General features: G+C 40.5%; 1 protein-coding gene across 2 annotated transcripts in view; it reads right to left on the bottom strand.

The window, feature by feature from the left end:
* Positions 1–11,542: 11,542 nt before the first annotated feature.
* crp (cropped) overlaps positions 11,543–19,488 on the bottom strand; it is an 88,361-nt gene continuing 80,415 nt past the window's right edge. For both annotated transcript variants that reach the window (XM_068374044.1, XM_068374043.1), the window contains exons 5-8: positions 18,842–19,048; positions 18,284–18,487; positions 15,903–16,045; positions 11,543–15,302 (exon numbers count right to left, since the gene is read on the bottom strand). In XM_068374044.1, the coding sequence (XP_068230145.1) occupies positions 14,756–15,302; positions 15,903–16,045; positions 18,284–18,487; positions 18,842–19,048 (1,101 nt within the window). In that variant the 3' untranslated portion in view covers positions 11,543–14,755. The remainder of the gene's footprint in view (positions 15,303–15,902; positions 16,046–18,283; positions 18,488–18,841; positions 19,049–19,488) is intronic.

Below are 19,488 nucleotides of genomic sequence, written 5' to 3'. Positions count from 1 at the left end.
GAGCGAGAAGGAATGGTTAAGTATGAAATGCTATGTGCATAAGTTAGAGTTAGATAAAGCCAGGAGGGCTTCGAGATCTAAATCTAAATCTGCTAGTGAGCTTTGTTTAGATATTTCACTTGATCCCTTAATTAATTCCTCTGTAGAAGTTGAACCTTCTCCTGAGGTAGTAACTCCTGCCCCTTCTATGGATAACCCTCGGTACGCCAGGATGGCAGCTGAGTTAAAGGCTATTAAAGACCAGCTTTCAGCCTTTAAAGGTAAGAGTGAGGGTGTAATTAGTGCTTGTGAAAGTGCAGTGGAGGTGGCGACTGATCGAACCTGTCACGTCCCCAGGTCTAGACCTCTACCAAGTTCCCAAGACCAAGGGAGAAGGTACGTCGATGGCCCTAAGGGAGTCAGAGGTACGCATCCTTGGTCAGCCGTCGCCTGAGGCTGTCCTGTTGCGTTTTCCCAGGCTGCTCATGACTGCCACGGAAAAGGTGTGTCGGAAGTGATGGTGTCTTCCCCTCGCCCCTCGCCTAGACGCAAATGGAAGTATGATGCTTCAAGACCGACCAAGAGGAGGTGGAAACAAGCTGACCAGACCCGTTCTCGCTCTCCCTTATCGAGTAGCCCGGAACCTTTTCCTTCCGAGGATGACTGAGACGCCGTTCCAATGAAGAGGTCAAAGCCTAGAAATGGATGGAAGAAGGATTCTCCTCTTCTTTTAAGTGACGAGAGACCCTTCTCCTACGACCAGCGCTACTCGGCAGCCATCGCCTTCGGAAACGCAGGATCCAGCAACAGTAACGAAGTCTTTTGTGAAAGTTATGCAGAAGCAGCTGTCTTCTCTGGTGCAAGGTTTTAGCTGCCCTTCCTCCCAGTCGAGCAGGCGTAAGGACGACACTTTACTGATTAAGAAATCGGCCTCTAAGAGGGAACATAGTACCTCTCCCTTGTAGGACAAACAGTGTCACTCCTCTCCCAGGAACCGCGGCGCGATTCGTCAAGCCTGCAGTACTGCGCTTCTTCTTCCTCGACATGCCGCCAGGACGCTTACGATTCTCGTCGTCAGGACGCTTCCGTCTCTCGCTTGCGACACCAGGACGCTTCAAGCCTGCCTCTCCAGGACGCTTCCGCTTCACAACGGCAAGACGCTTGCAGCTTTCGTCGCAAGGACGCTTCCAGCTCTCAGCACCAGGACGCATCTTCCTCCCGCCTCGAGGACGCTTCTAGCGTGCGACGTCAGGACGCCTCCAGCGCGCGGCGCCAGGACGCGCGCGTTCCTCGGTGTCAGGACGCATTCAGCCCTCGCCATCAGGACTCATCCGACGATTTACTTTTCTCGGACGCAGATGAGCAATTGGAAACTGATCGGCTTGTTATAGCAACCTCAGACTTAGTTCCTGCAGCCCAAAGAGTGACTGAGTTGGAAGTAGGGCAAGATCTAGAGGATATCTCAGAGGATGAGGTTAAGCCTGCTAACTTGGCTGCAGATTATAAGGTTCTTTCTCGCTCCCTCCTTGAGCTTTATGGGGAGGAGTTTCAACCTGCTGCTCCTCGTTCTCCTCAGTCGCAGTTTAGCAGGAAGGCCAAAAAGCAGTCGGCTTTCATCAAAATGAAGCTGTCCATCTCGGCTAGGAAGGCTCTCGCTAGAGTGGATGACTGGCTGAAGGAGCGTAGGCAAGCGGTAAAGACCACCTTCTCGTTTCCACCAGCTCGACTTGCGTCTAAGGCGGGCATGTGGTATGAGACTGGAGAAGCTCTGGGCCTGGGAGTGCCTGCCTCCTCCCAGGGGGACTTCTCTGGCATTGTTGACTCTTCCAGAAGACATGTCCTTAACTCGGCGAAGGTAATTTGGTCTATGTCTGAGCTTAACCACCTCAAGGGGATTTTCCGAGCCTTCAAAGTCTTCAGTTTTTTGGACTGATCTCTGGGTACGCTGGCCAGGAAAACAGAATGGTTAGAAGATACAGAAGACCTTACTAGTATTATGGCCTGCATGGACAAGGCTCTTAGGGGTGGGTCAAATGAATTGGCTTCCCTATTTTCCACAGGAGTTTTAAAGAAGAGGGCCCTTTTATGTTCCTTCACTTCCAGAGCAGTTACGGTCGCGCAGAAGGCCGAGCTCCTTTACACCCCTCTCTCGGAGCTTCTTTTTCCTAAGTCAGGGACATTACCCTTTCGCTTGCGCAAAAGGCCACACAAGACCTCCTGTCACGCTCCGCAAGGAAGCCTTTACAAGTGGTTCCTTCGCCATTGAAGAGAGAGGAGAGGAAGCTTCAGCAGCCCTTTTGAGGTAGAGCTCCGACAAGAACCGACTTCAGGGGAAGAAGGCAGGAGACGGGCGGTAGAACGAATAGAGGTTCGTTCAGGTCCCTCTCCAGGAGATGAAGCTCAATTCCTCCAGACAGTGGTAGGAGTAAGACTGTCACTTTTTTGGCAGGCTTGGATGAAAAGAGGGGCAGACACCTGGTCCCTCTCGGTCATCAAGGAGGGTTACAAGATCCCCCTCTTGAAGAAGCCTCCGCTTTCAAATACACCTCTAGCCTTAGTGGCGCAGTACTCGGACGCCGTGAAACAAGAGGCTCTACTGGATCTGGTGAACCAGATGCTGAAGAAGGGAGTGATAGAGCCAGTTCTGGAACTATCTTCCCCAGGTTTCTACAATTGCCTGTTTCTGGTACCCTAGAGCTCGGTTGGATGGAGACCAGTTCTAGATGTCAGCGCTCTGAACGTCTTTGTGGAAAAGACAAAATTTACCATGGAGACGACTCAGTTGGTGCTGGCAGCTGTACGTCCAGGGGACTGGATGGTGTCTCTGGATTTACAGGACGCTTACTTTCACAACCCCATCCATCCGACTTCGAGGAAGTTCCTAAGATTTATGATCCAGGGCAAGTGTTTCCAGTTCAAGGCCCTTTGCTTCAGTCTCAGCACTGCTCCTCAAGTCTTCACCAGGGTAATGGCGAACATTGCAGGATGGCTTCATCAAGAGGGGATAAGAACATCTATATCTGGACGACTGGCTGGTAAGATCCCGGTCGAAGGAGAAATGTCTTGAGGACCTATGCAAGACTTTTATGATGGCTCAGGAACTGGGTCTCGTCATCAACAAGAAGTCCCAGACCGAACCGAGTCAGACAATTCTTTATTTGGGGATAGTTCTGGACTCAGTTCGTTTTTGGGCTTCTCCCTCCCAAGAAAGGCAGACAAGGTGCCTTGGGAAGGTTCAGGAATTCCTGTTAAGACAGAAGTGCTCAGCGAGGGATTGGATGAGTTTGCTGGGAACCCTCTCCTCGCTCGAACAGTTTGTCTCTCTGGGAAGACTGCACCTCAGACCTCTTCAACACTTCCTATCAAGGGTGTGGGACAGGAAGATTTAGGGGGACTCCTTTTCCTTCCTCATTCCAGCAGAAATCAAGAATCATCTGATTTGGTGGCTGGATCCAGCTATTTTAGGGGAAAGAATCTCCCTGTTCAGGAAGAACCCAGACCTAGTGTTGTTCTCAGACGCTTCGGAGTCAGGATGGGGAGCAACACTGGGAAGTAAGGAGGTCTCAGGCTCTTGGGGAAAGGAGCAAGCCGGGTGGCACATCAACAGGAAGGAGTTGATGGCCATTCTGTTAGGACTGAAGGCCTTCAAAGACTCCGTGTCGGGGAGGATAGTGGAGGTCAACTCGGACAACACCATGGCTTTGGCTTACATCAGGAAGCAAGGGGGAACTCACTCACTGTCTCTGTTTGAAACTGCAAAAGAGCTCCTTCTGTGGTCGAAGGAGAACAACGTAGGACTTCTAACAAGATTCGTGCAGGGACAGAAGAATGTAAGAGCAGACATGCTCAGCAGGAAAGGGCAAGTTCTTCCCACGGAGTGGACCCTCAACCATCAGGTCTGTCAGAGTCTGTGGAAGTTATGGGGGAGGCCTTTAATAGACCTCTTCGCCTCAAACCAAAACAAAAGGATCGCAACTACTGCTCACTAGTTCCGGATGAGGAGGCAATAGCAGTAGACGCCTTCATGATGGACTGGACGGGGATGGACACCTATAATTCCCCCCTTTCAAGATCATCAATCTGGTAGTCAGGAAATTCGCTCTCCTCGAATCAGGAAGAATGATCCTGGTAGCTCCATTCTGGCCAGCAAGAGAATGGTTCACAGAGGTGTTGGACATGTTAGTGGACTTTCCAAGAAGCCTTCCTCCAAGTCCGAAACTTTTCAAACAGCCCCACTTTGAGAGGTATCACCAAAACCCCCTCGCTCTGCGACTGACTGCCTTCAGACTATCGAGAAGCTTGTCAGAGCGAGAGGCTTTTCTGCGCAAGCTGCAAGTGCTATCGCCAGAGCGAGGAGGGTCTCTTCGCAAAGAGTCTACCAATCGAAGTGGGAAACCTTTAGAGCTTGGTGTAAGCAGCACAAAGTTTCCTCAACCACTACCTCTGTGAGCCAAATAGCAGATTTTTTGTTGTCCCTCAGACAAGACTCTAAACTGGCCGTATCCACTATTAAAGAGTACAGGAGTATGCTTTCTGCTGTCTGTAGGCACAAAGGCATAGACTTGACTCAGGATAAAGACTTGCAAGATCTCCTGAAGTCTTTTGAGACAACTAAGAAGTCTCAGTTAAGATGCCCAGCTTGGAATATGGATGTGGTTCTGAGGTTCCTATGCAGCAAGAAGTTCGAACCCATCTCACCAGCGTCTCTTAGAGGTGCTACTGAGAAAACCCTCTTCCTGATGGCTCTGGCCACAGCAAAAAGGGTCAGCGAGGTTCACGCTATTGAGAAGCAGGTGGGCTTTAACCAGGATGGAGCAGTATGTGCGTTGAGGATCGAATTCCTCGCTAAGAACGAGAATCCATCTAAACCCTGGCTGAGGACGTTTTAGGTTCCTAACCTCACTAATGTGGTGGGTCAAGAGCAGGAGAGGCTCCTCTGCCCAGTTAGAGCCCTCAGGGCTTATTTATCTCGTACTAAGAATGTTAGAGGTGCATCCAATTCTTTATGGTGCTCAGTGAAAGATCCACTAAAGCCCTTCTTAAAGAATGAATTATCATTCTTCTTGAGGGAAACAATAAGAGAAGCTCATCTCTTGTGTGAGGAGGAGAACTTCGGTCTTTTAAAAGTGAAGGCTTATGAGGTGAGAGCCATTGCTACTTCACTGGCATATCGCAAGAATATGTCAGTTAGACAGATTATGGACGCAACGTTCTGGAGAAGCAACTCTGTGTTCGCCTCTCATTACCTCTGAGAGGTAAGGGTAGATTATGAAAGGTGATATACCTTGGGCCCATACGTAGCTACTGCTTCTGTATTGGGCAAAGGAGTTACTACCTCTCCTCAACCTTAACTTTTGTATGCCTGTGTTCGGGTTTTGGTTTTTATGGTTGTCTGAGGACTCTGACTTGTGGTATAGTGCCCTCAGTCTAGCTAGATAGTAATATCTATTCTGCAAGGTTAGGTGGTTAGTTTGAGTAAGGTTGCAGTTTTTAAAATGGGGCATAGGTAGTGCTGAAGTCTAGTCAAGTTGTTGGTCTCACCCCGTTTGACAGACTTGATTGAGTTGTTTCAGCATGACAGGTCCACACCTGGCTGACACTTCTAAGGGAAAGCGACTCAAGAGGCAGGAACCTTCAAAGTCAGCTACCTTAGCAGGTGAGGAATCAAGGTGTTTTTTCCTACAACTTATTGTTGTTTTCCCAACGATGTTAGCTGTCTGTCACTCTCCTCCAAATGTGTGAGTCAGCTATATCTATACAGTATAACTGTCAGGAATTTTTATGAATACTTACCTGGCAGTTATATATATATATTTTAAGTCCCACCTTCCTCCCCTCAGGAGACAGGTTGGGCAAAGATGATCTGAGGAACAGAAAACAGGAATGATTCCAAGTACCACCCTGTAAGGGTTGTTAACCACCTAACCGCACAACCACCACACGGCAGTTGCCGCGAATAAGTAAGTATTCATAAAACTTTGTTTTATTATAAAAACTCCATTTTGCTCTAATTATAAATTTACAGGTTATTATTAAATGATCCAAATGGTTCTATTTCATTGAGTTTAGCCTTATTATAAACATTTAATGTAGTGATTTTGTAGGGCCTGAACGAATTAGGTTATTTACATGTAAAAGGTGACACAATCCAAAAAAATCCTGGTATGAAAGCCACTATGTAACCAATTAATTTTGTATTGTGAGGCATCACTGTACTGTATGTTTTGTATATGTACAGTATTGTATGATTTTCCATTTATTATTGTATTATGTTCTAATAACTACTTTATTTATAGATATTAACAGTTAGGTTAAGTATATTGAATTATTCAAATGTTTTTGGCTATATTTCATTGGGGTTATAGCTTTATTATAAAATTTAATGTGTTTTTGTAAGGCTTGGAACAAATTAAGCAATTTACTTGTAAAACTTCCCTCGTACGAAAAAATCATGATACGGGAGCCACTTCGAATCAAAGTAATTTTGTATCTAGAGGTATTACTGTTTTACTGTTTATTTGAAATTATATTAGGCAAAATTTATTATTGTAAATTCTGTTTTATATTTGTAGATGCAGTAATGACATAACATATTATTTTGATGATTCATATCTGCAAGTCACATTGCTAATATTCTCAAGGTGCAAATACAGTACAAAACTTTTGTTCCTATGCGACATACAAATCATTGTCCTTTAACAGAGACATCTCTCTCTGTACTTCTTGTAGGGTCATTGATTGTTTGCAGTCATCTCTGTAGGTCTTGGCCTATGCAGTTGCTGGCATTTACCTAGAATGGAAAGAAGCAAGTAAAGCCATTGCAGTGTCTGTCTTGGCAATGCCCAAGAAGACACTGAGAAGTCTTTTCCTGCTTCCGTCTCCTTAGTGAATGCATTTGCTCCTGCTGCCCTTGATTTGGTTTCCTAGAAGTATGCATCAGGATCAAGGAGCCCTTTGATCTGCGTTTGTGGGCTTTTCAGGTTTTGGTAGCATATGCTATACCCCTAGTATTACTGTAATCACAACTTTTTTTTTGAGGGGGGGGGGGGGGGGAGATGGAAGCTCTTCCCCCGTCTCCGTACTGACTTATGACGACGAGTTTAACCCAAGGAAGTCTGGGGCTTTCTTTGGTCTTTCAGGTAGACCCTCCATGAAATTGTTTAGTAGCTTGTAGATAAGGCTAATTATCCCCTGGTTCGCCCAGTGGCAGTATCCTCTGTGATCCTGGTGATGCTAGTGGTGAAAGGCGTGGTTGTGCCCCCAGTGTCACGGATTTCGGGTTAGGTTCCTGAATCTTTATAGTACTAGCTTTGCCCTGCCGGACATTCAATTGATGTCGGACACAATTGGAATCTGTTATTGAAGAACAGGTCAGGATTACAGATGCATTCATTACCCAGCCCTTTGATTTCCGTTTCTCAACAAAGCGCACACAATCAACCTTTATTCGATAAAAATTAATAGTGTAGCTTATTGTATTATCCCTCATTCTGTTCCAGATACTTTCTCGGTTTCAGCCATAAAAGATTTCAAATGGATTTTACTGACATTGAGATTCATCAACCCTTTATAGCTGAAATGTTTTTAATAGGGAAAAGTTTTACCAAGGTGAATTTCACTGCTTAATTCATGAGAAGGGCCATTGTAAACTGAAAAGTGGGTGAGTTAGAACAAATTCATTATGTGGTTTCCCCTATGCCATTGTCTTTCTGGCCTTTATTAAAATAGTAGGACAAACTCAAATAATTCTGATCATTCTCAGATTTTTAATAGAGATATAATATATTCTAGAGGTAATAAGACAACTCAAATAATTTTGATCATTCACAAGTTTATAATATAGCTCGCCAGGGAGTCAGGAAACGAGCAAAGGAAAGATGGCAGGCGGGACGCATCCCATACTCCTAAGCAAGACCAAGAGATACCTGCAGCTGGAAGAAGATTCTTATGGTCCAGCTCCCACACCTCTCAACCCCTCCTTTGAGGACGTGTTACCCTCACGAGTGAAAGGGGAACGTGCCATGGTTTGTATCACAATAAAAGAGTGCAAGATACTGTAAGCCTCCGTTAGAAGAATAAAGGAGGCTGGGAACATGCTGGCCTGGCTGTGGTATGTAATGATAGCTTTTTTGAAGGAACCTTCTTTCCTCACAACGCACCGACCCCTCTACCTACAGAGAGCCAGGTCTATTGGACTCTGCCTTAAGGAACAGATGAAGGAGGCTACTTACCACGAGGCTTACCTGACTGGTAAAATAAGGGACCATTATCTCAGTAGAGCCCCTGCTTCTCTCTCTCCATACGTCATAAGACCTACTGAGGGAATCCTAGATGTTTGGACATCACCTTTTTGAATCTGCAATTCTGGAGGACGTTTTCTCTCGGGCCCAACTGTCTTCCAAGATGCGGAAGGAAGATATGCTAAATAATTTGTTAAAGAAATTGCTTTCATTTAGGCCGCAACAGAAACAGTCCTACTCTCAGAGGGATTCGAGCAAACGCCCTATTCTTCAGCAAGGAGGACAAGGAAATGATAATAATAGATATGGGAAGAAGCAGAAGTCCACAGCTGCTGCTTCATCAAACTTCCAAGCCAGGAAGCAGGACAAGAAGAAGGACTTTAGGTCCTCTTAGAACACTGTCCCAAAGGGTTTTCAGAAATAGGTGCCAGTTCCTTCACATGAACACGTACACGTGGGTGGCTGCTTACAACATGATACGCGAGCTTGGGAGGCCCTGAATTCCGACCCTTGGGTGACCATCGTACTAAGGGAAGGGTATAGGATACCTCTCAAGTCTAGACCACCCTTGACCAGTCATTCGCCACCATCCATCAGTTACTTCGGCAGGTCCATAAAGCAACAAGTGCTGAGGGAGGAGATGCTACAGCTAAAGTACCAGGGGGCCGTAGAGCCAGCCTCGCCCAACTCTTGGAGTTTTCACAGCCACATGTTTGTGGTGACGAAAGCCTCAAGAGGTTGGAGACCCATCATCGATCTCTATCCTCGACTCCTTCTTAGAGATTACGTTCAAGATGAAGACTCCAAAGACTGTTCTTATAGCTATAAGGGAAGGGGACTGGTTCTTTACCATCAACCTCCAGGATGCTTATCTCCAAGTCCCTATTCATTAGGACTCGCCATCTTCTGCGCTTCCGCTGGGGAGAGGAGACTTGGCAGTTCAAGTGTGTGTGCTTCGGACTGGCAACTGCTCCTCAGGTCTTCACCAGAATCATGGCCCCTGTCGCAGCCAAATTCCACCGGATGGGTATTGGGATGTGCCGCTATCTGAACGATTGGCTTTTCCTATCTTCTTCCCTTCAGGAAGCTCTTCGTCTGAAGGAATTGGTCCTGGATCTTTGCAGGACATTTGGAATAAAGATAAACCACAAGAAGTCTTCTCTCACACCATCTCAACAGATGACTTATTTGGGAATGAAGATTGTCTCTCCTCTTTTAAGGGTCTTCCCATCTCAAGAGAGGAAAGACAACCTTCGGAGAATTATAGAGGAGTTCTTGTTACATCCAAACCCAACAGTTTCTCTATGGATGAGCCTTCTAGGCCAACTTGCTTCTTTAATGTGACTAGTTCCCAACGGAAGATGCCGTATGAGGGATTTTCAATTCACAATGAGGCAACATTAGAATGGCAGAACAACACCAAACAAATTCAGTGGACAGCACGCAGTCAGGAGGATCTTCTTTGATGGTCCTAGGAGATACACTTGAATGCAGGACTATCACTCAAAGTCCTCGAACCTACGCTTGTTCTGCATACAGACGCTTCAGACATAGGGTGGGGAGCTTCTCTAGAGCAGGAGAGCATTGCTGGGTTATGGACTCCTTCCCAGAGCTCCAGATCCATAAACTGGAGAGAACTCAAGGCAATTAGGGAGGCTCTTCTCCACTTCACTCCTTTGTGCTCATCCGAAGTATTCGCAGTGTATGCAGACAACACCGCGATCTCCTATTTGAAGAAGGAAGGGGGAACAAAAGTCCCAACCTCTCAACCTTCTTGCTCAGATCCTACAGTTGGCAGTGGATCGCAACGTTATTCTCCGACCCCAATTCATTCCAGTTTCATTCTTTATCGAGATTTCCTTAATTTAATTAACTTGATCATAATGAGACTTTTTGGACCTGTTGTTGGGTGGTCACAATCAATGAGGGTAATATAATTAGTCACCTAATTAGTTATATCTGTTTGGAGCCGACACATGTGATCGGCTGAATTATATTATACAGGTGTGTTCGATAATTAATTTCAAATTTTAAAATTAATTTTTTATTCTATTCATACAAATTATTCACCCTATAGGTTTGGACTTACCGTATTTAAAAGGTCAAATCTTCAATCAAGATTGTAAAGTTAACTTCTGTAAGTTTTGCTCTTACAGATTAGGCTATTGTAATTATGAATTTGGTTCTATGGCCTGCTGTTGTGGTCCGAGGAGGACATTCTGTGCCAAGGGGCATCTTGGGAAAACCATGCAGTAGCACCAAGAGGTAAAATTTACTAGAGTATGGTCAAAAAGAAGAAAGAATGCAGTTACCGAGGTACAGTAGAAAGCTAAAAAGACAATGCAGTTAGGGTCCAAGGAAACTTGGCTAAAATCGTTAAGTAATTTTTGCTGCTAGTTTTTATTTCTCTTTTTCGTATAACTATTTTTAGTTCATTTTTAGATATTAATGTTTTTTGTAGTGATACTATAGGTAGAAACTGGCTGATTACTGATGTCAACCAGTGAAGGGGACTTCTTGGAAAGGGTTTGATATCTAATTGCATTGAATTACATTTCTGTCCAGGTTATGTGCTGTATGTAGCAGACTTTACGACCTAGTATGCATGACACAGCACTGAAGCCGAGGAGGCAATTTCCTGCTAAAAGGAAATTGGGTTGGGGTTGCATACTAATTTTTTTTTCAATGTATTCTTCTAAGTTATTGTATTACTAGAAGATTTATTATATTAATCATGAGTTTGACCCAAAAAGTAACAAACCTTACATTAGCATTCTAATACTAGCAAGTAATTCCACCAAGTATACCTTAGTTGGTAGGCTGGTCAACGTATGTTAAGTATTGCTGTTAGTGCACCGTTTATTACAATAGGGTCTTTGCTGAATTCCTTGATTGCACCTATTGATAAGCACCTTCATCAATTCCAGATCCCTTACTGTCCAAGCTCCCATTATACCACATAATTCCATTATTCGTAACCCAAGCTACCATTTTTATTTCAACTTTTAAATGTTTTGATATACAACATACACTACATTGTTTCCTTGGGTTATGAGTTTTTTTTCATGATCACTCATGCAGAAGCTTCTAAATTTATCACATCCTGTTTCGTAACTTCGGTGAAGTCATGATTGATTGATTAGCTAACCCTAATTTGAAGTCATCTCTTTATAACTTTTATTTTCCAATTTTTAGTTCTAGTTAAAATGTATTTCAAATGTTGCAAAGGAGATTTTAGTGTTAAAAATATACTAGAACAAATCTTAAAATTGTCATTCCAAGTATGTATAGGATATTTTTGTTACCAAGGATAATACATACAATTATATTACACAATCAAGTTTATTTTCTTCTCCAGTCATAATGAAATTGTAAAAAAGAAAAAAAAGCAGATGTCTGCCAGGGAAACAATGGAGTTTGCGAGGTTTTAGACAACTGTACAATAATTCTCAAGAACAGCACTAAAAATGTACGAAGGTATGTAAATTAAAAATCTTTGGCTTATAGGAGTTAGCCTGCAGACAATGGTGGTATAAAACAAGAGTATAGTACCTGCCGTCCTTAATTGTTTACTGTTACTTTCCAAAGTATAGTGGATGAGTTACTTTTAAACAGATCAACATGATACTAGTAACAATTTATTTAAAAAGAATGAGTACAATTAATATATATCAAAATTTTTGCACTGGAATTGCATACTTGTCAGTAACTGCTATTGTAGATGAAGTGTGCATGTTATCCTGTAAGCTTATGAGAGTATTGGGTACACAGCACAAATTTCAACGGGAGGAAAAGCAACTAAATTGTCATTGTTCTGTTAATTTATTGGCTTTTAATTATGAGGGAAAGGGGTGGAAATGTCTAAGCTAATAGCCCATAATAAATATTTGTACTGATACCTTACACTTCAGTAAGTTTTAGAAAACAATTAATCTTAATGTTTGTATTGTGCTACAATCTGGTTAAAAAAAAAAATAACCATAATTTTATTAGAAATTAAATATGAATACCTCTCTCGGAACAATGATTCACTTTGGACACAATAGCAAATTTTGCTATTAGGTCTTTGGCTTACACATTGGCAATACCATCTTTGCAATGTGGTACAATACAAACATTCTGTAACATGCAAACCTTGCATATCAAATTCAACAACACCAACACATTTGCACATCATAACTCTCGGACAACAACTTCGCATCATATATATATGTGTATATATATATTAAAAAAAAAATTACATCCATTAACCTACCTGCCAAGTCGGTTTATCTCCAGTTTACGTATAATACTTATACACTCACACAAACTTCAATTAGTAACAATGGCTACATTAAAACTGTACAATGGTACAGTAAATTACAAATATCTTCTAAAGATATGAAAATATGGAAAAAACACACCAAGCAGCCAATAGCAGGATCACTATTTTAGATGGAAGTAAAAAAACAAGTAAAAAGGATAGAAATTAAAGACATTACTTTTAGATAAGTACTGGCCTTTTAAATTCTTGCAATTAGCTGCATATCAGTAAAGCTGATTTACGAGAGGGAAATTTTGTAAAAAGTCACATGCTATACCCTCTAGTCTGAAAGCTCTGCAAAGTCCCAATAAAACTAAAACCTGCCATCCCAAAATTAAAAGGCATTACGACATATTCCTGTACTGCTACTGGTTGCTTCTAAATGCCCCAGACTGCATCCAAAACTATACAGAGGTAATACAAGTCCCATTCTGGCACTAGAACATTCTGCACAAAATCAATCACCGAGGAATGCTACCGGTATACATGTACTGTATGTATATTTTTTTTCATATCTAAACAAAAATAAAAATTTTAAGGTACATAAAATTAAATAAGAGAATTAAGTGCCAGAAGGGAACTGGGTAGGGTACCCTACTTGAGCAATTCCCTAGACCTTCCAGCTCTGGTCAACCTGGAAAATCTAAAAATGGATATATTTTATGTATATATATATGTATATAAACTTACCAAATGGGTAGTTTCAATTATCTGCAAAAACAAAAAAAATAATGCAAATACTTGCCAACTCCCTTCTCTTCATTTACTCCAAATATGATAAATGCCTGCACTTTTCCAAAGTAGACTTTCTAATACTTAGTGGACAAGTTTTATCTAAAAGAAGACATTGCAATTAATGCTAAAGGCTTCTAAATAACACCCATCTTTATTTACCCCCATAGACAAATCTTTGAAAAACCACAGACCTTCATTAAATATAAAACATTATATTGGGCGGATATGGCCTCTCCAGAAAAATTCAAGAGATTTAAACTGCAACCCAAGTTTCTCTTTATAACTAATATATTGCTTTTCAACCTCTTGTCCCCAAGCCTAAAGGAAATCAATTGCAGTTTGAATATCTGAACCCATAACAGCAGCCAACTAATTTGGCCAACATTTTGAAACTGCTCCAAGCTAATCCCACCCAAAAACAACCCTTACATTTACGATCTTTAACCCATCTTTTTATTTTACTCAAGCTATGTGAATGAACCTTTTAATTGAAAGCCAAGTAACACTGAGGCGGCAAGGGACTTTACTTGAGAATACAGTATTGATAAATTGATAACAGCAATAACACTGCTGGCTGGAGGTTACACTGAACTACTACACATCACAAGAACTTGGGGAGTAAAAACTGAGGCAAGACTTGAAACTACTTTTGAGCCAATTAACTACCATGCACCCAATTCCAGGTACTTAGTTGCAATCACATTTCGGTCACTGCAGGCATTGAAATGTGTCAACACACACTTTCATCACACCTGCAATTGGAAAACTACACAAGCTTCTCTCTCATTTTTTTCTTGCTACAAATAAACTTTGTGTCCAAATTTTTATGCACTGCTGCTAAGTCAAAATTAGCCTCTTGTAACTCCACACACTGTTCAGTTTTGCAGGCATTATTTGAGTGGCACACAAGACTATACTATTTCTTAGATTTCAAAACTGCTATTTCACAAACCTTAAGGGTACTTATACACTTTTTTTAACACCTAAATACTTTTTCACAATACGTACGGAATGAATGGAAACCCCCTAAAACGAACCATTTTCTACAAATATTGGCAGTCAAAATTTGGAAAATTGTCTTCCGTGCCACCCAAATATGACACATTCAAGCACAACATTCAAACTCGATAGAGAGAATAAGCATATAATGCAGCATGAGATTCTGCCAGTCACTATGGATGTGTCTCTGGTAACTCATCACTTTTTCACACCCTAAATCTACACTTTATACACTCACGTTACGTTATGTACAAGTTTCTTAATCCACACTGGCCATCCAATTCTTTCATGTCAGGACAGCAAATTGTCACTTCCACTGTTTGTATGCTGAGCTATTATATGTTTAGCATTTCTAAATTCCCAACTAGTCAAGCACAAAGCACGGAATCCACAACCTTATGCAAGAAAAGAAAGTACTTGAAGAGCTGTGGCCAATGAGTTTAAAATTCCTAATATATTATTAACACAGACAAACAATGAAGGATAAAACATAATTGTATTATGGATGTTTAACTACGATCACACCTGGTCTAGTCGCCTGCAACAAACTTTGAGAAGGTGAAGAATGTGATGAAGTGGTTGTAGAAATACTACACACTGGAGTACAATCATCCTTTGATAACGTGGTAGTTGAAGAGGTGTGATTTGGTGATTGATGAGAAGGTCTGGTAGTAAGGCTTATAGTAGACTGCTGTGGGGTGTGTAAATTTGAGTGGCTTGAACTTTGTTGGCTAGGACGATGTGTTGTAAGTTCAAGAGGAACTTCCTGTGGCTCACCTACCATGTGCAAGGTAATGGGTTCATCCCCACCTGCTAGGGTAACATGGCTACCTATGGTCACAGGAACTTGAGAGCCACTTAATGTCACCTGTTGTCCTGCATGATCTTCAATAGTGAGAGTTTCTTCGGTGATAATTTCCTCTTCAATGCGTGGATGCTGCTCTTCAGTTTGGAACATATGATCACCTTCCAAGTGACGAATAGCCTCGCATATGGTGTCGAGGGACTTCTGGCAGGCTGCATTAGTAGAGTTCACAATATACACGCTGAAAATGAAAATACGATGATTGTTATAAATATTCTCCTCTCAAGAGTATCACACTAACATGTTCATTCCAAATATGAACTCTGCTTCTTGTATGGAAAGTGTAAATATACATGTACTGTAATCGTATTAGACAATACTAAATGAAACAGATACTTTAACAAAATGGCCAATGCTTTTTCTGTTCAAGCCCTTGGACTTATAGCATTCTCCTTTTCCAAGCAAGCAAGCAAGCAGAGTTGTAGCTTGGCTACTAATAATAATAGAACAAAGTTAAAAATAATCTATAGACAATGCTATTAATATTTGGGAGAACTTTGAAAATCATAAGACATCCCTTCAGCAATGAGGTAGACAAATTTTGTACAGTTCATGAAAAATTTGAACAAAGCACAATAATTTCATGATTCCTACTTATGAGGGAAAGTACAATTATAATTATTAACATACAGAGAGATTACCAAAGTATGAAGTGCTTGGGAGAAACGGAAATATGCTAAAGGATTAGAAAATTAGATACAGTATGTAGTTTCTCGTTCAATAGCACTTTTGCACTACTTAAGCCAAACAAATAAAGAATGTACAAATTACATGAACTTACGTTCTATTTTTGTTATCCTCAACATATTCGATTGTAGCTTCTGGGGATGGTACCCTAGGTGCTGGTTCAACCTCGACCTTTGCTCCAAACCTGCCTGATGCTGTTAAAGCCTCAAAAACAGATGGTAATGCATCTACACCGCCCTGAAAAAAAAAAAATACAATTTTCAAAATTATCTTACAATTCCAAAATTAAAATTTTATCTCTGAAGAACAATGGTAAAAAGTATCTGTTTAGCACAGAAAAGATACAATTTGAAGTATCTGCATTGTATTGGAAATAATTAGAGGTGCAGCATTGGACTATTGAATTGTTTCAGATCACAGAAGAATATTCACACAACTAGCAAATTTATTTACGGTTTAAATCTATTAGAAGGGTTACATTCCTTCTTTAACTTGTAACTAATTATGGAAACTAGATCATACTATACTGTCATTGAAAGCTACCTCAGACAAAGGTATTACTATAAAAGCTTACTCTTCTTTAATATAGACTAGTATGATATGACATTTACACCAAATATTCCCTTTAGAAATCAACTTGGACAACATTCCAACTTCCTCTATCTGATGGAATTAAATATCCAACTGATTTAAGTCTTTGCCAAAGGAATATAAATTTTCTATATTTTTAGTACATTCCAAGACATTCCTATAACTACATACCCATATAATACTCGTATATAACTGGTCCAAAATATTGTCTAAATGAACTCAATCTGCTTTTTGGCCTTTGATCCTTTCACATTTCAGCAATTTCATTTGTAAACAGAATCCCAGCATCCTGTAGTCATGGTTGCTCAAGTACAGGACTTGTGATAAAAAAAAAACATTACTTTCTACTTTATAGTCTTTCTGCTACCATTTTCATACATTCGTAACATACTTTTTGTTAAAGTAACATTTTGCCTCCTCAAAAGATTTGCCCTTCCACCATCACCTACCCGTTACTTGGCTTTTCCTCACCGAAGACAGTCCGACTCAATTCAAACATGTCAATTCAGAGTTACATGCAACCAAATCTTTTCATTCTACCACATATTACTATATTGCCTTCACTCCCACACCCTTTATTGCATCCATATACATAAATTACCCACTATCCAGGCTACTTTTATTTCAATCCTATATTTTTCACCTGTCCATCTTTTAAAAAATCCTATGACTGAATCCCCTATGTCATATCACATGTATAGTCCAGTAGCTCAATGGGCCAGAAGAATATTTTAAAGTAGAATATTGCTTAACTTACAGAAGTCTATCACACCTCTTCTTATGTACTTTATCCATATCTAACAAAGCCTTTGTAGTAGTCTGGAATTTATTAGCACCTATGACAACTGAGAGATCAGGATAACCATTATGATATTCTGTTATTTAACATACTGTATTTTGTAACCTGTGAATTTCATGCTGAACACAACTTCCCATGGTCAAGTTTATGATTAATTATAAACACACTCAATTTCCCTAGCCCTATGGGCAAATTGGAACTTGCTTAGAAAGTAGGAATTTATTTATAATATATCCTCATCAATTCAGGGTATACACAACAATTTATGCGAAGCAGGTTTACAAGAATTTCATCCTATGATAATCTTAGCCTGGATGAGTGGTAGCTTTTAAAAATTTGATAATGGGTATAATTTTGTATCCAAATTATGATTTTAAAAACTTGACTTAGTGGCAATATATATTTGATGTGCTTCACAGTTTCCTTAAGCAAACAGCAATATCAATAATCCTGAATGAACAGAATCTCACAAGTCTTGACATCATAAAGGCTTTTATTTCAGGTTAACCACATAATAAATGACCTTGAATCACCATCAGTAAAATTTTGATGCCAGCTTTTTCATTTACTCTACAGGGTGAGACGTGAAATAATTTCCCTTTAATCTCTCTTATCCTGTACCTTTGTTTTCTTGAACTCCCATTAAGGTTAGGTATTAACTTATACCATTTGGAAATACAAATTAGTTCCAATTAATTGCTCTTCTTAAGGCAAGTAAGGTATACTAATTTACCTGTTTTGCAAAAGGTTTCACTCCACTCTCTTATGGAGATAATTTTATGACTGATATTTCCCTAAATTACCCCCCAATATTATTAAATTAATCATTTAACTTGGTCTGGCACTGTTGAATATCTGCTCCCCAGTTTTGATAGCATATGCATTGTAAGATAACCATCTACTTTACTTCATTTGCTTTTGTAGTCGGCATCAGACCATACTTGGGTAACTTATTATGAGGGTTGACCTATTTTTATCCCTTGTGAATAACCTGAATATTCACATTCATACCTTTGTTGATGAAACGACAGTTTAAATTTTATTTGCAAATAATTATAATAACTGAATATTCAAGTTATTCATACCTTTGCTGATGGAACGACAGTTACAATTGTGGTTGCCGGAGGTGCAGACACAATAGTTCCTTGAACTGGATTGTGTTGTGTGTGAGTGATCGTTGGTCGACTTAATACTGCTGTGGTTGGCTGACGGGGAGCTGGCTGGTCAATAGTTGTGGCATTGGCAATAGCAACAGCAGTTGTAATGGTAGTCGTAGTCGCAGGGCTTTGCTATGGATTTCAAATAATATTTATCATGGGATGATGGAAAAATATATAGCCTTACTCTCCCTAGATTTAAGATTACCAATACCAAACCTTGTTATTCATATCTTTGAGAATTGAATATAATGAAATTGTAAATCAACATATTTCCAACAACATTTCATGAGTAATTTTTATGGTGCACATAAAATATTTCCAAGAAACTTTGTAAGCAAACTCGTCCCCTCATTGGGGTTAGTCAAAATTAAAATCATGACCGGTTTCTTATTCTAGAATGTTGAATGAATAAACTTCTATTGTTAACTTAAAAACAGAACATGGGTGTATTACAAAAATTATTTTAAAATAAATTATAATTACCATTGGCAATGGTGCATGATGACGAGGGGGTGATTGACGAGGGCTTTCCCTCTTGCTTTCTGTGTCTGGTTTAACTACCTGCAAAGGTGCCGGGCGTAAAGTGCTTACTTCTACTGGTGTTGGCACAGGTGGGACGACTGTAACATTTGTCTCAGTCACCACAGGTCCAGGTGCAGTTTCCACTTTCACCTCACGTATTTCTGGTTTCTGTAAAAATAAAACTTATACATTAAAGTTACTGAATAAGAAATATTTCACAAGTGCAACATCCCTATGTCAACTCTTCTTTTATATCAGCTCATATTACTAACACTAAAGAGATCTCTAGTTATGTACAATATAAGAAATTAATTCATAAACTGAATACTAAGAGGATTACAAAAAATTTTGCCAAGATTATATAATTGCCATAGAAAAGGTAATCTACTTGCAAATGTGAATTTTTCAATCCTTTTTAGTTGATACTATTATTGTTCTGTAAGAATCTGTAGTATATCAATGGAAAAAAAAAAGTTTACACACGAGCCTTCATATTGGCCCGTCCATTTAAACAAAGCTATGCAGTGCAATGATGCAACTGGGAGGGAAAAGAAAAAATTTCCACTAATAAAATTAAAAGTTGGAAGGATGATGGGAAAAAAAGGTGG

This window comes from Palaemon carinicauda, chromosome 5 (genome assembly GCF_036898095.1).
Source record: "Palaemon carinicauda isolate YSFRI2023 chromosome 5, ASM3689809v2, whole genome shotgun sequence".
Taxonomy (NCBI): domain Eukaryota; kingdom Metazoa; phylum Arthropoda; class Malacostraca; order Decapoda; family Palaemonidae; genus Palaemon; species Palaemon carinicauda.
This window is presented reverse-complemented; position numbering and strand designations above follow the sequence as displayed.